The sequence below is a fragment of the Crocuta crocuta genome, unplaced genomic scaffold, assembly GCF_008692635.1.
Source record: "Crocuta crocuta isolate KB4526 unplaced genomic scaffold, BGI_CrCroc_1.0 scaffold162, whole genome shotgun sequence".
Classification (NCBI taxonomy): domain Eukaryota; kingdom Metazoa; phylum Chordata; class Mammalia; order Carnivora; family Hyaenidae; genus Crocuta; species Crocuta crocuta.
This window is the reverse complement of record NW_027529433.1, coordinates 5527291-5549178: the sequence shown is the minus strand read 5'-3', so window position 1 is coordinate 5549178 and position 21888 is coordinate 5527291. Positions and strand designations below refer to the sequence as shown.

The 21888-nt window shown below is 43.4% G+C and overlaps 1 protein-coding gene across 2 annotated transcripts in view; it reads left to right on the top strand.

Moving 5' to 3' along the window:
- PDE8B (phosphodiesterase 8B) overlaps positions 1 to 21888 on the top strand; it is a 142123-nt gene that overhangs the window by 20420 nt on the left and 99815 nt on the right. For both annotated transcript variants that reach the window (XM_077759902.1, XM_077759901.1), the window contains exons 3-6: positions 2639 to 2698; positions 4957 to 5014; positions 11508 to 11596; positions 18516 to 18594. In XM_077759902.1, coding sequence (XP_077616028.1) covers positions 2639 to 2698; positions 4957 to 5014; positions 11508 to 11596; positions 18516 to 18594 — 286 coding nt within the window. The remainder of the gene's footprint in view (positions 1 to 2638; positions 2699 to 4956; positions 5015 to 11507; positions 11597 to 18515; positions 18595 to 21888) is intronic.

Below are 21888 nucleotides of genomic sequence, written 5' to 3'. Positions count from 1 at the left end.
TTTTTTTTTTCCCAAAAAAAATTTTTTTTTTTTTTTTTTTTTTTTTTTTACACAGAACCTATTTTAAAATGTCTTACTGGCCTCAAATTATCATAGCGTTCTGCATAGAAATATTTTCCTATTTAATTACTATATATGTGAATAAATACATCATAAATTTTTGGATGATACTCTCATCCAAGGAAATTTGGATGAGAAATTTTTTTCTTTTCTTTTTTAATGTTTTATTTATTTCTAGTAGAGAGAGAGAGACGGCGTGAGCAGGGGAGGGTCAGAGAGAGAGGGAATCACAGACTGAAACACATAGCCCGACGCGGGGCTCGAACCCATGAACCGCGAGATCATGACCTAAGCGAAAGTCGGATGCTTAACCAACTAAGCCACCCAGGCGCCCCTTTTTTTTCTTTTTAAGTGATCGACAGGATAGAATTGGGTCCTTTGTAACTAGATCTACTTTTTCTTGGCTGTGACTTAATTTTCTTACATGATTTTGTAGTAAAAACGCCATAATCTTTTGCGCAAACATGGAATGATTGAAGACAGCATTCGGGTGTAAAAAGAAAAAATTCTTTTAATTCAGGTAAAGACCAAAGTTAACAGATAAGCTTTACCATATTCCTTGAATATAAAGTAATGTAGTTTTGATGTCTAATAAATATACTTCTGTCTTAGCCACACAGAAGAACAGTGGGCGATATGTGCAGGTAGAAACCAGGTTGTGTATCTGGGGGTGTGATTACTGACTGTTAGTGGTTATGTCAAGTGCAGCCTGATTCCTAAATGCTTGGCTGCACATGTTCCCTCAGATGAGTAAGGGACACACTCCTGGCACATGCACAGTCTTCACTGTCATCTGTGGTCCAGGGTCCCTGGATTTTTTAGCTAGACTGGACTGTAACTTAAGGCGCTTCCTTGGACCTGTGGCCCACCTATTCCAGCCCCCCTTAGTGCTCTCATTCAGGAAGAGGTCCAGCTGTCTCTGACCATACCAGTTTCTTTGGAGGAATGAAATCAAAGAGATACCAACAGGAAGCAACCCCAAAAATGTAAGCCAGTTTCAGAAGCTAAGAGAGCATGGGCTCCAGCCCTGTTATGTTCCTGATGGTGTTTGAGCCTCTTGAGGCCCATCCCTTAGAACGTAGCTGAGCGGTATAACCTTGACATCTCACTGCAGTGGAAGAGGCTCAACAAAGGTAAGAAGTGCTTAGTAGTTTCCTAGAGAGTAAGGCACACCTCTGACTTGCTGTGCATTTTTTTTCATTCAGTGCTAACTGATATTGCTCCTGAGAATTCAGTAGGCTCATAGGTAGACAAAAACTATAGCTTCACCTTAGCAAGGCTTGTGCTGTGGGATGGCTGAATAGGAAGCAGTCTATGCTAGCATTGGAAGGCGTATTGACTTACTCCTCCTGCTCCACAGTGAGTTAAGCCATTGAACTTAAGAAGTTTGTTCAAATACCATTTATCTACTAGGGAAACCTTTCCTTCCCAGGAAGACCACTGGTCATTTTCTTGAACCTTCCACCCACATAGACTGAGGTCTCCAGGAATAGGAAATGGGAAGGTACATTTTTTGAGAAAGGTCAGGACATTTTAGAGTTGAAGGAAATGAAGGAATACAAGCTGGCTTTTTTCTGGGGGAGTAGTAGTACAAACATGTTGAAATGGAGAAGAGCTGAAATGCCAATAGCTAGGAAGATAAACAAATACATGCTGTTTCACAAATTACTCAGGAGCAGCCTTGAGCCTTCTGTTCTTGGAGATGATGGTTCTCTTCCCAGGGATCTCAAAATAAACAGAGTCCAGACTGGGGAGACAGGTCAAAACAAGCCTGCTGCTTATTTGTATGGGACCCTTTATTAAAAATTCGTCCGAATACACCACCCTTGACCTGAATAATCCAGAATCTCAACTGCAGCAACAGACATACCACATTTTCTAAGAAGATGCACAGACCTCAAAATTCTAGATCCTTACCTATTTTAATCCTATTAAATTCCTAGGGAATAAACTACATACAGGTGGACACAGTACAACAGGTGTCGTCAGGGACAGGTGCTAGATGCAGCATTTCTCAGCCCTAGGTGACAGTTCAGTTGTTTCAAGTATTTGAGCACAAACAACAACAGTACAACCAATAAAATTAGGGGTCTCTTTGTACCACTCTTAATAGGCTTTAATCTGAATTTGTATGTCCAGCTGCCAGTGAGTGTGTTAATTTTTATTATAAGGTTGTCTTTCTGAGCTCCTATTTTAAAAGAAAAAAAATGTAATTAGCTCCCCAAGTACAAACTGATAACCGGAGACCTATAGGACTGACAGATTTTTTTTTGCAGAGTGGAATTTCAGTCAGAAAACATGGTATTTAGGTGGAATTTGCCAGTTTTTGAAGTGGAAAATTGGCAGGTCTGACCTATTGGATAATTGCCTTGGCGTTAAAAACAAAATCCGCTTTTTTCCCCCTAGTAAAACAAAGAGTGTGTCCTGATCTATAAGGGCATCTTTCTTTGTTGTCTTGCATGTGTTTTCAGACTTTGTCTTGATACGGTTTTGTGCCATTTTCAATGTGAAGTTCCACGTTCATTCATTGTAACAAAGCCTAGATCACTTGGTTTGACTTGGAGCCTTCTCATTGCAGGTCGATCCGTGCCACAAATCCCTCCGAGCACACGGTGATCCTGGCAGTGGTTTCTCAAGCGTAAGCTCACCTCCATCCCCAGCTGGAAGTAGTACTGTTCATTCTGAAACATTCGTCTGAATGAATCCAGTGTTCGAGCCAGCAAAACAGTTGGCATGCCCTCGGCTCTATGACACCAACCTTAGATCTTGCTTTGTAGGGGTGTTCTTTGTTTTGCTAGTTTCTGGAACTATTTAGCTTTTTCTCCGTCATATTTAATTGCTGTTAACACATACTCATGCACCTTAGGAAAAAACGAGCACTCCGTATATGCTAGAAATGAGAAAATCTGAGGAAGGGGTCTGGGAAGAACATTCTTCCCACTTATCTTTCCTTTGAAGCTTAGAGGTGGGAGAATGCTTGTTGTTCACTAAAGAAGAAACAAATTACAGCCTGAGAACAAAGAAGCACTCTAAATACATGGGAGGAAAGGATTGTGTAGTTTGGGTTGGGACTGGTCAGTGTCTAGAAGCAGGACAACAGGACGCATGCCAACATTGGAAGGCAAAAAAGGGGGATTGGGCTGCAGGTATGAGATGGTGGGATGAGAAGGTTCTCTGCAGATTTTGTTGTCTGAAATGGCCACCACTTAGAATGAAAGACCTCGAAGGAAAAAAGTAGTTTGTACAAGCTACAAACATTGGAATCCTTGTGGTATCCAAATTGTTGTATTCACTTAATGGCCATCATTCACTTCTGAGAGAATAAGACCTAGCACCTACTGCCCTTGCCTCCATTGTGGCCACTGTCACGGAGTCTGCAGCAAAGTTGCTGACAAGCCAGCAATGGAGACCGGAGAGTTCAGGTGTCCCCCAGGCAAGCCTGGCCCAGGGAGGTTTGAAATACTATGTTCCAAAGCCATATTGGTACCGGAGTTTTACCCCAACCATAGACTCTTCCTTCCCTGTTATTCCCTGATTCTGTTGTTTGGAGCTGTGTCACTTCACTTGGATTCCCACCGTGGGATGTGGGCTAAGGAAAAGAAAGAAACTGTCCTCATTGGTTCCTTATCACTTCATTATCCTGGTGGGATATAGGGTCTCAAGGAGAATGAGTGAGGGGAATCAAGATGAACATTCAGCCTTCTTTAACCCCTCACCTGTGTTTTGTCTTCTTGGCACTGTGAGATATTAACAGGGTGTTAGAGTCTCGGACATGAATACCAGGAGTTACTAGGCCACATGCCATATTCCCCAAGGCTGACTCCTTCCATAGACCCAAAGGAGAAACACTAATTTTTTTTTCTAGTCACATATTAAAAATATTTACTGATCCTTGACAAATAATGATTTGCTGTGGCTTGCTATTTTTCACCCCCCCCCGATTTTTTAAATAAAATATTTTATACAGATAGAGAACAATAATAAAATGAATGCTGAGTTTGTGCAACCCAGTTTATGAAATAGAATGTTATTACTACCTTCAGACTCTTCTTGTGAGCCACCACCCCCACCTCCTCCACCCCCAACCCTCCCAATCCCAGTCTGTCACTGGGAAGTAGAGTCTGGAGTTCCAGGGTAGAAAAGAGAGGACTGCACTTCCCTATAGGGAAGGCATGAGCTATAGGTAATGCCACCAACAAGCACCAGGATTTCTCTTCTTCTCCACCTGCTGCTCCACCCATTGTCTTTTATTCCATTGTCCTCCCCTATTTCCCAGCATAGCTTGTCTTCGTCATGTGCACACATTGTACTCACGTGGAAGTTCTGAGACCCAACTGTAGACTCAGTATAGGAAACCTTCCCATGAAATGAGGGACAACAATAGGGTATTTTTTTCTCATTTTCCTTTCTACCATGACATTCTTGAAGACTTTCTTTTCCATTTGGCTACGGGGTGCTGCAGTCTGTAATGCCACTTGTCTCCCTCACATTGAGAGTTGGACCCAACCAGGTGTTGGGGTGGCAGTTGTGTTTCCAGAAGGTTTGGGGGAAAACATCAAAGATAGTCTCTGGGATGCGCATTGCAGCCACCTTGTCCCATCCATGTGTTCCCGTTTTCAAAGACAGCCCAGCTTTGGAGGTGGCCACTCATGTGCCTGTGGCCATGCTGTCAGGCCCACTGCTGCAGTTTTCTCTACTCTTTGTGTTCTTTTTGTCTGGAAGGCAGATGTGGGAGTCTGGGTCCTCGAAGGCAGGTGCATCCCATGGGCACATGCTGGTCAGGAAGCCACTCTTAGCACAAACTCCATGCTTGCCTCATTGCTCTCTCTCCATGTTTCAGTGTGAGGAACCCTGGTTTGTATCTACTGAGTGACTACATTTTCTGCTTTGCTGCAGATCGGGCGACCATGAAGAGGCCTCGGTCCTCCCGCTCCTGCATGCAGGCTTCAACAGGGTATGTATGTAGGAGGTGACCCAGCACCTCTGTCCAGCACCCATGTTTCACCCTTACTTCTCACCTAACAGCACAGCCAAACAGCCTCAAATAACCTTTAAGGGAACTGAGCTCCAGGACCGTGAGGGAAAGGATGTAGCTCTTCTCACAAGCTGGTAACAAGCGATTGCTACTCAAGCTTTTTCTCTTATTACTTCATGTGTCTTCATCATAGAAATGTAATGACCTAAAGCACATCTTATTATTAGCAGGTCAAAATTCTGTAGCCCCAAAGTAACCTCACTTAAATGAATCCAGTCAGTGAGATCCGGTCTAGATATGTGAATAGTGTACGGTATATAGCTACGTCCTGGGGCACCTATGTTCCGTGTTCATCATGTTCCAGCCAGAGCTTATACCTTAGGGACAGACGCGTGATGGCTTTCGCATCTGTCAGCTTGTGGTTTAAACCATAAATGTCAGCAAAGAAAAGTTATTTGAGTGACAACTCCACGAATAACACTAATGTTGAATGTGAAGCTTTAGATAGATTACTCCACGGGTGATGACACCAAGATAGAGACTCAGGTTGTTCATTACTTAACTCCTCACAAGAACCATAGCTGCTAAAGAGCAGCAGACCGCTGAGAGAATCCTAGGACCTGGAGGTGAGGCTGAAGCACCCCTGCATCACAGTGCGATCACCCCTGCTGTGTTAGCAGACCAGGTAGAAGAAGCAGTTACCGAGTGACCACATTGCCCCTCCCCCAGGCCAGTGCAGTGTCACACGGAGAGGCCTCCCCTCATCCTGATGTGGAAAGGGAACCCAGAGGTGACTCCCCGCTCCCCTGCCCCAGCATTATGGGTTGCTCTGTGGGAGCCCATGCTCTGATCTGGCAGCATGGAGACTGTAGGGAAGTCTTTGTGGTTCTGCCACTGGGAATGTAACTGACTGAGTGAGGGAGTGGAGGGGGGTCCTGGCAACACCAATACCTGGATCTTGGCTGACCAAGTTTATACCTGCAGTGCCCAGGAAGTGACCCCAACCAGTGGTTTTGCTCATCTGCAGAACCCAGTCCTAGGCGCACTCTGACCAGAGAACTGGGCAGAGCTCAGATCTACCAGATTTGGATCCTCACAGGAGGAGATTTGCTGCCTTAGAGCTGGTTTGCCCAGCCTCTGTGGGGAGTGTCTTAAGGCCCTGTGTGACCAGAAAGACTGGCAGCAACTTCTGGAAGCAATACCACCAGGGGTCTTGAGAGAGGGGCATGCAGAGCTGATTGTCCCTGGAGTAAAAGCTGTACCGGGCATGCGTTATGTCTGAGCTATACGCTGTTCACAGGCAGAGGGACTGATTCATAGCTAAGGCTGAGGGTAGCTCCCAACCTCTCCCACCCTGCAGAGGCTGTTTGGGAAATTGAGAGTAGCCTGGAGTGACCCTTCCCCTTCTTCAGGCAGGGGAGCCACACTGGCTGTGGAGGGGTCTTCTATCCCCTTCTGTCCAGAAGACCAGGTGTTCTTAAGACCCCAGAAGGGCTGAGGATAACTCCTGGATGCTGTGTGGCCCAGCAGCACTTGATGTCAGGCAGGAAGAGAAAAGAACTGATAGTTTGCATAACAAAGCCATTGGCATCATTCTGTCAGGGAACTTGGCAAGCAGGTCTGCTAGAGATAAGGCAAAGAGTTTTACTAGCTTTAGAGCTGCTTCTCCCACTGTGCCCAAGCAGGAAATGTAATTCACAGCCCCACTCGTCACTGAACACAGTGTTAGCCTGTCCAGCCAGAAAACGGAACCAGAGCATGCGGGAAGCTGCGTAGCCTGCTCGGCAGCCCCACGTGCAGTGGTACTTGAACAGACAGTACAGCCTGCCTTCAGAGCACCTCTGACCAGGAAATTCAGTACACATTCTGGCCTAATTTGGGTTCCTAAAAAACAAGCAGAGCAGTCCGTTGGTCCCATCCTGCTTCCCTGCCAGGGCTGGGAAGGTAGTTGCTAGACTCATCTACTACTGACTGCCATCCTCAGTTCTGACCATCTAGTGAGCCTGACCAGAAACTTCAGGCAGCTGTAGAACCCATCCTGTAGCTTCACTTGGGTAGGGAACCAAGTTGGCAGTTCTATCCAGTAGCACACCACTTTATCCCTGTCCTGAGAGTTTGAACACTTGCCTTGCCCTGAAAAAGATCATAATAGCAGTCCCTACCTGGCCAAAGTCATTAACAGAAATCACACCTGGAAACCAGACTGAGCTAATCGATGAAGTCTCTGTCATAGCAAACCTATAAAATCTATAAGATGAGCCCAGGTCCTCAGAGGCACAGATACCAACAGAAGGGGTCAAGGATCATGAAAAATCAGGTAAATATGACAACACCAAAGGAAACTAATAAAGCTTCAATAACTGACCCTGAAGAAATGGAGATCTATGAAGTGTTAGAGAATTCAGAATAATCATCTCAAGGAAGTTGAATAAACTACAAGAAAGCACAGACAAATAATGAAGTTAGGAAAACAATGCAAGAACATAATGAGAAGTTTGACAAGGAAATAGCAGTCATCAAAAAACCCAGAAAAATCATAGAAATGGAAAATAAAATTACTGAGTTGAAGAACTCAGTGGAGAGTTTCAGGAGTAGATTTGACCATGCTGAAGAAAGAATCTGTGATCTGGAAGATAAGACATTGGAAATTACCCAGAGGAGTAAAAAAGAAAAAGAATGAAAAGGAGTGAAGATAGCCTCTAGTAATTATGGGACTCAATGGAAAAAAAAAAGTCCAATACCTATAATATTCTCATAATAGGTATTTGCAGAAGTAGAAAATGGACAGGATTGTACATTTAAAGCAGTAATGCCTGAAAATTTCTGGACCTGGGGAGAGAAATGGACATCCAGATCCATGAGGCCCAGAGGACCCCAAATAGGTTGAACCCAAATATGTAATGGGGCTTGGCTACCCTGGGTCAAAAGAACACTCCTTGTCACAGAGCACAGAGAAGCAGGAATATCTGTGTGATGTGGTGGGTTTGTGCTTTGGTCTGCTTCAGTGTGCAGTAGCAGTTCTCTATAAAATATTCACCGTAGCGTAGTGGTTCACCTGTGTAATAGAAATGAATGTTTCTAATTAGCAGTGTCCCTGACTCTCCTGACTGCTTTGTCCATCATCTCCTCTCTCAAAGGCTGGCATTTGGTTCTGAACGCCATTCTTAGGAGTCATGTCTTAATGAGAATGCCTAAGACAGTGCTTCTGAGTCCGGGAATGGAGAGTTGCAAAAAGAAATTGTCAAGCCATGTGGCTGAGACTTCTTTCCTTAGGCACTTCCTAAGAAATAACAGTTATTTGCAGATTTCGTAGATCTCACATTAAATGGTGATCCCCATCCCAATGCTGTTCTTCACCTGTGAGGCAGGGTCTCTGAGAACGTTGGGAGGCAGGTTTTCTCTGCTACCTGGGAGCTGACAGAATGGCGTGACACACTGTAGGTTCTGTCACTGAGAATCCACGTAGGTGCTGTTGACTGTCCTTCAGGAATACTCTGCTTGTAGGTCGGTGAGCCTACCTCTGACTGGTTTAGAGATTGTCTGGAAGACTGAAATTGCATATTACATCCAGGAGAAACACCTGGCCCTGTTTCAGTGCAAATGCCACTAAGTAAATTGAGGAGATATAGTCCCTGCTTTTCTTTTTATTTCTGTGGCAACCTGTACGTGTTGCTCTAGTAGGTTACATTTCCCTTTTTCAGCTGTAGTGCTGCTCTTGGCAGTCAGACATTGTGGATAATACCCTTCATGGGATCATGAAAAATAATACCTGTCAGGGACCATCTGGCAATATTTAGTGCTGGATGGGACCAACACCATTTGCCAGCTAGGTCAGGGCAACCCCCGCCCCACCAGCCCCTTAGCTCAGGCTCTCCTTTGAGAAGCACGCCATATCTACTGAGGCATTACCTCCTGGGTTTCTGTGGCTCAGGGTCAGCTGAACCTCCCCAGGTGGCTAGTCTCCTTTTTTGGGTAAAATCTCTTCTTTGGCAACTTTCTCCCCAAGCACCCTTCCAAATATGCTGGCTATTCTTGAGGTTGTTTCTCATCTCTGGGTTGTTTTGACTGTATTAAATCATCTGCTGAAACTCAGCTCTGTGTTGCTAGCTAATTGGCCGGTGCGTCAGCATGTAGGTCCTTGAGCAGGGAACCGGGAACAAATTGTGCCATCAGATATTCCACAACATCTCTCCTTGAAGCTTTGGTAGCTTGTACAAGTAGCAAACTGCATGGTGCTCCGTCCACTTGCATTCTATAAACCAGTATCTTAATTCGCAAAGAGTAGTAGCAGCTGGCAGCTGCATTTATATCGACCTTTATGTGCCCCTTTTTCTATTTGCAATGACACTTATTCAATCAACAGGTGTCCATGAAGCCTTACTACATGAAATACGGTGGGGTAGGCCTGGCTGTGGGTACAGCAGTTGGACTCACTGGGGAGGCTTCCTGTGCAGGAGAAAGTAGAGAGCTAAGGTGGACTGTTAGGTTGCATCTGTGGGAATTTACTTAATCTTCATCTATACATGAGAAATTTAATATTTTCTCCATTTTTGCAGAGGAAGAAACAGGATCAGAATGCCTAAATAGCTTGCCAGAGCTCATAGGCATAACTCTAAGCTCCACGATGGGCCCACGAAAGTAGTAGATCCCAAACTGTTCTGTGGAGCACTTCAGTGTTCCAAAAGCTTTTAATAGGTGTTCCATGAAAAAAGTGTCCGTGGTTGAATAAGCTTGGGAAATCAGTAAGAACTGTTCCTCCTCTTCCCACCCCTGGAAATCCACAATGCACACTAACAACATTACACGATGGGCATTGCACACGAACATATTGAACGCTCTGAGTTCTGCCATCAAGAAACATGCCGAAATCTCTGAATGTAGGGCCCTGAATCTGCATTTTTAGCAGAATGCCTGGTGATTCTTAGCATATTGAGGTTTGAAGCCCACTATTTTTGATAACCTCACATTATTCCAGTGTAAGAGTTAACATAGCCTAGAACACCACCAGAGAAATCTTCTTGTACCTTTGGTCTACAGAAAACTCATGAAGTGCCAGTTCTGTGCAAAACAAGGGCTCCAGTGTTTAGAAACCATCACCTGTAGAAAGCTCTTTTTTACTACAATGGTAGTTCTTAGGACTAAAGAAAAATAAGATCTCAGTAAGTTAGTACTTTGCGATGAAAGTGAAAATACAGGGGTGCCTGGGTGGCTTAGTCGGTTAAGCGTCCGACTTTTGCTTAGGTCATGATCTCGCAGTTTGTGGGTTCGAGCCCCGCGTTGGGCTATGTGCTGACTGCCAGCTCAGAGCCTGGAGCCTGTTTCAGTCTGTGACTCCCTCTCTCTCTGACCCTCCCCTGCTCACGCTGTCTCTCTCTCTCTCTCTCTCTCTCTCCTAGAAATAAATTTAAAAAAAAAAGTGAAAATACAGTATGACTTTACATACTGTATTTAATATGTTACACACACACACACACAAGCATTGGAGCTTAAGAGAAATAAACCAAATGTAACAATATCTCTAGCTTAGGACATTATCAGTGATTTGGGTTTGTTTTCTTTATAACTTTCTTTATACATTTTTAAGTTAATATGTATAACTTATTTAATTAAAAACAGACAACAAAATTTAACTATTAAAATTTGTCTTAAAAAAAAAGAAATCTGCCCAACTCTGTTTATTGTAACACTTCTGAAACTGATTCTTATCACAGATCCTTTTTAGTATCTTAGGAAGCATCTGCTAACAATGCTCAGAGCTTGGTTACAGGCTGTTACATAATCTTCACCCATCCAGAAGCTCAGCCTGAGCCTAACCATGTTTAACTTTGCTTTTGTAATAATAGGAGAAAGTATTTCCCTTTTGTGTGTGTTCTGTGTTCACGGTTTTCCCCTCTTCCTTACCCCCTGTGAACCTATCCCTGGAATAGTGGGGAACCAGAAGTATTCCCCAGGGAGAAGCCATCCATGCTAGATGCATGGAAGTGTGTGAGTGTGTGTGTGTGTGTGTGTGTGTGTAAGAGGAGGAGGCTGCATTTGGCAATCAAAAGATGAGGAAGTTAGCAAAGAAGGGTCTCTTCCCTTGAAAATGATCATTCATAATGTGGCACATAGTATGAGTGCTGGGTTTGAAAAGACTTTTGTTAGTGCAAAATAAAGCCAAAATGTTTCAGTAATTAACAAGATGGGAGACACATTCTGTGCCCTTGTGTGTTTATTTTCCTGTGAATACTGGTGATGAAGTTTTTCCCCACCTTTGTTATCAAGGGAGTTAAACATACAGTGTTACTTCATCTGTTGTTTCTCATATAAGCATTTCAAAGAGTTGGACAACTGTTTTGCCTCATTTTAACTCATTTCAGTTTCTCAAGTTGTCTTATGTAACAGAGTTACCTGGGGTGGGAAAAACTAAGTTCCTTTATTCAACTCTTTAAGTCATTGTATGTCTTACATATTATCTTTGTTTTCTTTTCAGAGATTTATGGAGAATAGCAGCATAATTGCTTGCTATAATGAACTGATTCAAATAGAACACGGGGAAGTTCGCTCGCAGTTCAAATTACGGTAGGTAGCAAAAGTAAGAAGGAACACAAGGTTAGCAATGTCGTTCAAAAGCTCCTGTGTTTGGACTGATGTTCACAGATTCTTAGCCGAATCCCAGATGATGGAAGCTGGTAAATGGCAGCATCTAAACTAGGAACCCTTTACTCAATGAAATAAATTTGAAAGCATTTCTTTTTTTGACAGTACTTTCCACTAATTATAGCAGTTTTAAAACTATACTCTAGAAAAAGTACTGTTTAATTTTCATACAATTAAATTGAGATTAAGAGTAGCCTATGAGGATTACTTTCTATTCACTATTCTTTTAACATTTGTAAGTTCCTCCTTGGATTGTTATGAATAGGGGCAAACCCATGGGTGTATTATTATGCCAGCTATAATAATTGCTACATAACCATTATGGCAATTTCATGAGGTCTGTTTGTTACCTCAGTATGCATGAAGTATGTTCAGGAAACTTGCTTTAAGTCTCCTTCAAGGCAAATAGTGCTTTAAAAGCAGGCTTTTCATGATGCTCACTTCTGAGATGGGGTTGTCTAGGCATCCGACTGCTGGAACGATGTTCAACTTCTGGAACATCTTGGGATATCAGGGCCCTAGCTCGTGCCTGGTTTTGTGGAGGCTCCCCTCTAGCACCCTCTTAGACCTTTATTTCTTCAACCTGTCCCCCTCAAGTATAGAGAGGAGGGCAACCTGTAGCCCCCAAGAGGCCAGCCCTTAACGGCTCCAGGCTTTGGGATGCCAGAAGGTCCCTGGCTTGGCTTCTCTCTCTGGCCACCCCAGAAGTCATGATGGTTTCAGGCTTAGTGAAAAATAAGTAAGATAGTGTCTCATTGTAATGATGATGCTTATCTTGACTACTTAATTTGCAATCAAAAAGGACAAAACCCTATGTAAACTTAGTTTTTGTCTACCATCCTTGGAAGTAAAATGGAGTGGCATAAACCCACAAAGGCAGGTTTCTCTGGGGTTTATCCTGGCCTGGGAAGTTACTTTTTGGTGGACAGAGAGCTTTAAGAAATAGTGTGGGGATAGTCACTTCCTTAGGTAGGGAAGTATTTTTTTTAAAGTCAAACTAGTGGAAATTCAAGTATTTTAAGTCTTTAGTGAGGAATATTGCTAAGGATTTTTTAATATATAAGTGGAATCCCTTAGTTTCTTTGCATCCGTATATTTATTAGCTTCAGAGAACTTAAGAGACTTTTTTGAGGAAACCATACTGCCTTTACTTCAGCAGTTTACTGTACATTGTTTTTATTCCTGGGGGTCTCTGCTGTTTTTAATTGAGGGTAAAAAGACTGTACTTTTTTTTTTTTAATGTTTATTGTGTGTGGGGGGGAGAGAGAGATGGAGGGAGGAAGGGAGGAAGGGTTTGGGGCAGAGGAAGAGGGAGAGAGAGAATCCCAAGCAAGCTCAGCACAGGGCCTGACGTGGGGATTGATCCCATGGCCGTGAGATTGTGAACTGAGCTGAAATCATGAGTAGAATGCTTACCTGACTGAGCCACCCAGGTGCCCCCAAAAGACTGTACTTTTAGATGTTTTCACCATAGATAGAGAGGGATTTCATTCTGTTTTAATTCTTTAACTGCACATTATCTACAGCAAGAATGAACAGCAGACCCCTTGTTGCTTTGAGAGGTAATTCCTTCATTTGATTTTAAATGACTAAGATTTGAGTTTTCTTAGGCAACGTTAACTGTGATGGCACATGAAGGATGTCAGAAGGTTGGGATGCCTGGTGGCTCAGTTGTTTAACATCTGACTCTTGATTTCGGCTCTGGTCATCATCCCAGGGTTGTAGGATTAAGCCCCGTTTTGGGCTCTGTGCTGAGTGTGGAACCTCCTTAAGATTGTCTCTCTTCCTCTCCCTCTGCCCCTCCCCAGCTCATACGTGCTCTCTCCCTGCTAGCTCTCTGTCCAAAAAAAAAAAAAAAAAAGTGCATCATTTATTGTCACCCAGGGCAAAGGCAGATCTGGCAATTTGAAATAAACATTCTTAGCCAGCACAAGGGTTAAAAGAAATGGGCTTCAGGTTACTGTGCTGATGAAATTTGCTTAGAGTGGGGGCACTGAACACTTCTGAACTTGGCACGTTTCAAAGTACCTAACTCTATGTGAATCCCGTAACTTCTCACCGCTCACTGACTAGAGCCAGTTGAAGGAGCTGGGCCCACTGTGCAGGTCATAATGAGAAATCTCAAGTTCTTAATGCAGATCAGTGTGAAACTGGTCAATGGAGTTGACCCAGGCAAGCAGTGGTGTCAGGAAGGTAGGTTTGCCCAGGGTGCAAATCCTTTTCCACAGCAGCTTCAGGTTGACTGGTAAAGAGCCTCTCTTCCCAGTCATGAGCAGCCCCAGCAATGGGGAAAAGAAAGCAAGAGTTCTCCACGAAAGGCCAGGGAAGGGCTACGTGGTCACTTTCTTCTTTTGGTTTTTGGCTAGTTCTGCCTCAAGCATCTCCAGCCTCCTCCCTGTTTTTGGAAGAGAAGGGAGTATGTGCATGGTTCGACTCTTCCTGGGTACTCTGTATCTGGGTGCAGCAGTCAGGGCCTGATGACCCATTCCATGATCTTCCCAGCTCCGTCCGTGTTCTAGGACTAAAGACTCCACCTGGACCTCAGCGTCAGGCAGGCAACTCTGTCACTTGCTGCAGATGGGGAAAATGAGGCTCTTTATTATACAATGCCAGAATAATTACGGTCTAATTATATAATACTTTTCTCTGCAATTCCGCCCCCAGCTGCAGCTAAATATGTGACATTCCTAGCATTCTGCAAGGACAGTCTGTACTGCAAGGATGATGTCAAATGTTGAAGGTAGACACTTTTGTCCAGGTGCTGGTGTATGGTGACCATGTTTAGCCAAGAAAAGAGAAGGATCATGGGATCAAAGAAAAAATACATAATTTTAAGATTTCATTATAAAGAATAACTTCTAAAGAGAGGAAATAAATCACGTTTCTGTATGCTTGAGGAATTTACTTTATTAAACAGGACAAGTCATGAAACGAGGGCTGTCTAGGGAAATAGAAGGTAAATGATGATCACTTCTCTTCTCGTGTTCTTATCCCTCTTTATCCTGAAAAGAATTATGTTATCCAAAATGCAGATAGGATTTCGCTGCTTACCGGGAGTTTAAACTGATCGGTTTATACTAATGAGGTCCTATATCTCTTATCCAGGACTTAAGCCCAAATCATCATGTTTGTTTCATTCCATATCTTAAGACAGTAGCAGTCCTCCATTTCAGAAGGAGTCAAAGTCCTGATGAACAAAACTTGTGTTCCCTGGAATACCACACTTCTTGGTAGCAACAGTCATGTAGAGTGCCTTATCCTCACGTGGGCCCTGCATACAGACAGTGTCACAGGTGTGGGGTCCAAGCCGTGAAACCTCACTGTAACTGGCTCCCAGGGCATCGCTGCCCAGGATTGGTGCTGACCAGGAGCAAGGCCGTGACCCCCTGGCCGCCTGTGCTTCCTTCTCCCTGCCCCTGCCAGACCCTGCTGGCATGTGGATTTTGGTTCAGATTTAGGTTTCCCTAAAGCCACCACCTTGTACAGTCCTACCTTGTTGCAGGCAGCCTCAGTTTGTGTATATATATATATGTGTTTTGAGTAGATTCTGGAATATCCTTGGTACGAATACAGGAGATAATGCAACCTGACCACTCCTGCCCCAATGGACAGAGGAAAACACCAAGAGCCAGGGAGACTCTTGACATGATCACAGCTGCCCAGTATGTTGGTGGCAGTGCTGGGGTGGCATCCAGGCATCCCACTGTTCAGTCGGATACACTCACCACCCCATCACACCACTGTGTTCTTTGTAGACTTGTCGAGGTGATACTTGGGCCCCTGTAATATTTGCCTTTTCCATCTGGACCTTCAAGGGCTCCTTAAGAAGGTGAGGGGACGGGGTGCCTGGGTGGCTCAGTTGGTTAAGCGTCTGACTTCGGCTTGGATCATGATCTCATGGTTCGTGGGTTTAAGCCCCACATCAGGCTCTGTGCTGACAGTTCAGAGCCTGGAGCCTGTTTCAGATTCTGTATCTCCTTCTCTCTCTGACCCTCCCCAGCTCATGCTGTCTGTCTGTCTCTCTCTCCCTCAGAAATAAATAAAACATTAAAAAAAAATTTTTTTTTTAAAAGGTGAGGGGACATGGTTCCATGGCGTGTACTTCATGGGTTTCCATGTTGAGGTTATCTTTCCTTTTCAACTTCTTCTTACCTTTCTTACCATTCCAATTTTCCACCTTCTCAACCCCAAAGATGCAAAAATACATCTGAGGCACAGTTACATGGTTCCTAAGAACAGGAAATTAATAACGTTAAGGCTCTTCTGCATGAAGAGTATTAATAATTAATACAAGCAATTAAATTCCCAAGCTCTAGGAACATGATTCAAATTGATTACTTCATTTTGCTGCAGATTTATTTAAATAGAACTGTCAACCAAATTGGCTTAAAGCCTAGTTCTAAACAGTGCAGTCCAGCACGTCACTGGGTGAAAACTATCTGCTGACCCTGTCCACACCCTTCTACCTTGACTGTTGATGAGAATTTGCTTTGTTTCATTGGACATTATACTGAAGATTTTATGCTTTGTGGATAATCATACAATGAATGTTTAATAGATGAATTTTGGACATTTGGAGCTAAGATCTTACATAAAGACTGCTCTTGAATTGACAAAAACACTAATACTTTGAAGTACCCTTTTAAATGCTTAGGTGAGGTGCACAGGCATGATAAGAAAATGGGCAAGAGATGAACTTATCATTTGATAAAATGTGTTCTAGCTTAATTATCTAGCTATCACATGTAAGGTTTAGTCCACACAGAGTGTGCTCTTCCACGTTTGACTCCTGGGGGACAGGAAACACTACTGTGCTGCCATGTTGGGTTCTAGACCACATACCTGGAAAATACTTCTGAGAAGACTAGCTCTTGCTTGCTTCTTTGTGGGAGGCAGGGTGCTAGTGACTCTAGTAATACTTTAAAAACCTTTTTTTTTTTTTCTTATTTTAAGTGATCTTGTTTACAAATGCAACAGTGATATTAAGATAGTACATGGTTGAAATTAGACTGGTGCAGTTTAAATGAGAAACCCTACTGTACCATCTGGAATCCTAGATGAGTTAGGCTTACCTTCTCCTCTGCTCACCCATCACAATTACTTATTTACCCTCCCACATGGGTGCCTTCATCTCTGCACCATCAGTAGGGTAAAATCCTTCACGCCTCAGGCAGGTTACCTTGCTATTATTTTAATTTTTTTAATGTTTACTTTTGAGAGAGAGAGAGCACATGAGAAGAGGAGGGGCAGAGAGAGGGAGACACAGAATCTGAAGCAGACTCCAGGCTCTGAGCCGTCAGTACAGAGCCTGACACAGGGCTCGAACTCACGAATTGTGAGATCATGACGTGAGCCAAAGTCAGATTCTTAACCAACGGAGCCACCCAGGTGCCCCTACCTTGTTATGATTGAATACAGTTATTCATTAGATAGTTCAAGTATTCTCATGAGAAAAGATAGGTTACGATTTACTTTTATTTTCACCAATGGTCTTTGAAAGTGTTAGAGACTTAGGCAATACTGCTCCAGGGTCTGACAGGTAATAACAAGTACCATGAGCTGAATTCTTATATTATCTGAAGCACTTTGAGAAATGCCTCACATAAACTGTTGATTTTTACAGCAACCTATAAAACAAGTGTTGTTATTCTCATTTATAGATGAGGAAGCTGGGGCCAGCAAAGATAAAAATTGCCCACAGTCCCACAACTGGCAAAATACAGAACCAGACTTGAGCCAATTATTTCCCCCCTCTTCCTTGTCTACAGTTTAAAACAGGATGGCAAATTTAGATGCCTTCATGAGTGGAAAAAATGAATAACATCTTAAGAGTATATTTTATAAGAAGGAACATCAATCAAGTAAATCATTTTTGTAATGTGTAAGAAAGGCCTCACTGGGATTCTTTAAACAGCCAGCACAAATATAAAAGCTCTAGAAACTAGCCACATACTTTCTGTGTTAGATAGTAAATAACTTACTGTATTTGGAGTTGCCCTAGATTTAGAAGGTACTTAAAATTCTAACCAGTTGAGAAGTCGAAATGATTTCCAATATTCCACATGTACAAGAAAGGCCACCAAGAAAAGTGCCTACCTCGAGAGCTGTAGGGTTAATCAGGCAAGGGGCATCCTGCAATATTTGCCTTTCATCACACCAGTGGGTGAGGTTGAAAGCAAAGTACCATATAAAGGCTTGTTATCAAAGATGACGAAAGTAAGGAAAAAGTAGGTCTGTGTCTATTGAGAAAGGACAGACCGAATACCTCAGATTCAATTTGGGTTTAAGTCAGTTCTCATTGCTGGGCACTTGCCTCCTCCATGGCCACACTAGGAATGAGACAGAAAGAACAGCATTGACATAGGTCCAGGAGACCTCTAAGATGGCCTCCTGTTACCTCGTTCTCTTGTGTCTATATTACGGTTTCATTCAGCACACGTGGAGGCAAGATGGCAGATAAGTAGGGAGCTCCGTGCATTTCACCTGCACCCATCTCTCAAACAGAGAAGTCCTGAAGTCATAGGACACTGAGCCACAGCAGTTTGGGAAGAGAAAGAGACAGAATACACAGGGAAGGCAACATTCAGCACGTAGGTGGTTCATTCCATGATCCATGAAGATTTTGTTGATTAGAATCCTTCTTTGGTTGTTACAGTCACAGAAATATATGCTGTTGTTAATTCAAACTAACTAGCTTAGTTTGAAAGGCTACAGTATTTTTTTTCCTTCAAAAAGAACATGGTTTTAATGAATTTTGGGGAACTGTTTACTTTGATAAATTAACATATGAAACGCTAATGGTTTTGTAGTTGTACTAACATTGATCTTTTGCAACTTTCAGGGCCTGTAATTCAGTGTTTACAGCATTAGACCACTGTCATGAAGCCATAGAAATTACAAGTGATGACCATGTGATTCAGGTATGGAGACGCTTTTTCTCTAGAGATGTCAAAATAGAACCTTTCAAGTTAGAGCCATCCTTTCCCAAGGAACTTTCCCACAGTCCTCACATTACTGTGTATTTTCTTTGGAGAAAGGGACATCAAAAATATGTAAAGAAAATTGATAGACTTAATCTAAGAATTAGGTACTCACTAAGAATAAAAAATTATTTAGATCATAATTTTTGATTCCTGTGACCAAGATAGGGTAAATTCTTTGATCATTTGTGAAGACAGCATTTACATCATGTGAAAGTATGTCAGAATTGTAGAGTAAATGCTTATGGGAATGAAATATTTTCAAAGGTATTCATTTATTTGCCTGTGGTTGGTATTCTAATTGTAGAGCAGTCTTGTATGGTAAAGTTATCTTCCTAAGGAAATGTGTATAGTAGACCAACCTTTGTTGAAATAAGGTCATCTTAGTGTATTTTTTGGAAGGTAAGACATTTCTACTAAAACAACATTCTGAAATGTGGACTTTTCCATCGATGGATACCAGGCTGCCTGGAGCTGGTTTCCATAATGGCACTGAGTATAAGGAACACTTAGTTTCCTCAGGGAAACCAAAGATGGTGCTCAAGATATGGTGGCCGCACGACAGAGCCTGCACTGCACACAGACACACCCCACTCTCATGCCAACTAGTAACATCAGCAGCCCATGCTGCCTTAGCGCCATCATTAACACGTTCATAACGTTATCTCCTTTCCATCCAGTGACTCTGTGAGAGAGACACAAGTGCCCCATAATACTGATGGGGAAACTGAAGCCCAGCAAGGTCAGGGAATTTTCCCAAGAAAAGTCCCAGTGATAAGTATTGGAACCAAAATATGTAGCCATGTCTTGCCGATGATAAAGCCTTCCCTTCTGGTTTCCCTGTTCGGCTGTATATCTAGAACTTGTTTTTCTGACTGCTCCTTGCAGTGGATCTGAAAGCTTCCTCATGTTGCTGCCTGTTGCTGCCTAACTACGCATGCACACGTCTGCGTCCTTGGACTGCAGAGAGACCAGACATGCTTGCTACCGACCAAGTACAAATCTTACATTCCCCTTCCTTCTGTCCAGACTTGAACAGTCAATTCCACTCATGAAACACATTTGTTTTACACCTGTCTCTGACAGTGGGCAGCCGACTGATTTCTCTAGTGAGGAGAAGGGGCTCCCTGCTCTCCACTTGCTTCCCCATTTGTAGTCTGATGATTTCTTGAACAAGGAACAGAGTCCTTCATTCTATGGTGAGCACCTGGTGGGTAGAGACCCTGTGTCTCTGGAGAAGGCAACATGGTGGTGGTGTCGCCCCATCCCCTCCTTTCCTGTGAACAGGAAGAAACAGACTGCCCCTTTAAAGACCTACTTGCAATCTGGATATAAAACCCAAAAGCAAGGAGAAAGAAGTTGAATAGAGGATGTTATATGTAAAGGGGAAATAAAGTGACATTTGCGTTACGTATTTCAAGAAAAGTCCTCATGGACAGGATATTTCATGCATGTTCTTAATACCAGAGTCCTTTTCAGGGCCCTGCCGCTGAAGAGTTTATGCTTCTGTGTGACTGTGCATGTTCAGAGGTTAGGTGATAGCCCTTAAATTTAGGAATAATATTGACCAGGCCAGCCAGCCATCGATCTACCATCTAAACTACTTGCTTTAAAACACTTACAGAAAGCTTGCCATGTATCAGGCACAGTACTGAGCATTTTATATATTAAAACAACTTTATGATCCAGGCACTACTACTGTAGCCATTTTACAGATGAGGAAACTGAGGACTAGAGAGGACGAGTAACTTGCCCACAGTCATGGAGCTTGTTATTGGCAGACCCAGGATTTGACCTTGAGTGCTTTGGCTCCAGAGATCATGTTCGAGTACCTGTTGCATTCTGAGGTTACAGGAACTCTAGCATGAACAAAGGGCCATGACTTCTACCCATATCTGCAACTTAATAGTGAAGGTAGAATAAACACACATGGAAATGTATGAGGATTTGACCAAAAAGGAAAACAATACATACATCACATATCTACTGAACAGTCTTGAGTATCCAGAGATGAATCCAAAGTGGACTTTCTTTTGAGGATTTTTATGTCTAGTGGGAGAGAGAAATAAATAAAAACTTGGATTGAGTGTGAAAGGTCACTGGGAGCCTGCACAGGAGAGAGTGGGAGCCTGTAGAAGTGGCACCAGCTCAGACTGGGCAGGGGGTCAAGGGTGGTTTGCAAGGGAAGGAGAAGGAAGGGACAAACCCAACTTGGCAGGGCATGGAGGTGAGGAGGGGTGTTACGAGGAGAAGGAGTGCGTAGGCAGAAGCCCGTAGATGAGGGGGGATATGGAGAGCTCAGCACGCAGGCTTAGGCCACCTGGTGAGCAGAGGCTGTGCTGCCTGGCCCCAGGAGGGTGGTGATCACCACATGTGTGTGCTGGGAGATCGCTGAAGACGCTGTCCCACCCCGGCTCTTCCATCCGCCTAATAAGGCCTCATGCTCAGGCTCCAGTGCACCCTCTAAACCCCTCCATCTCCCAGGTTTAATTGTGTTAGTAGAGACTTTGCTCGCAGGGGAATAGTTCCCCAAGTGTCACTGCATCACCAGGCTCCTTACGGCTGTCATCATAGTGCAGGGCAAGAGTGATTGTGATTATACTTTGCAAGAATATTTCTGAAGCCGCAGATGGATGTCCATGATGCAAAAAAGAAAAAAAAATTCCATGACCCAGAGGCCGTATGGTCACATTTTCCCCATGCTTTTTGTCTTGTCTCCCTTATTCAGCTTCTCATTTAGTGATTGTTCTTGGAAAAGAAATTGGAGGTGGAGATGAGATCTGGGAGTCAGACAGGGAAATAGCTCTGTATTCTAGGACCCTGGGCAGAATTTTAGAAAGAAACCTCTGAGTCTGCTGGCCTTCAAACATGCCAAGGTGGCCTCTTCTCACACCCGTGACTGCCCAGCACTGAAAGGGCTGTTCCCTGCCCAAGCTGTTGAACTAAATTTCATTGTTCAGGCTAGATGGGAAGTGGCCCCAAGCCATCGCATTGATTTGTAGGTAGTAGCAATTGGAAAGGAGGCATGAGAGAGATCTCTGCCTTACAGACATGTGACTAATAGATGCCACAGCCTGTTGAACCGATTCATTTTTATTCCAACTCATTTTTAATTTTGGAATGTTTTCTTATTTCTTGGCCAACTGGGGATGAAAAAGGCCCACAAGAGAGTGGCTCTCTTAGATGAAGGCTTCTTGCTCTCTGTCTGCTAAGGAATTTCTTCCAGTGCCTCGG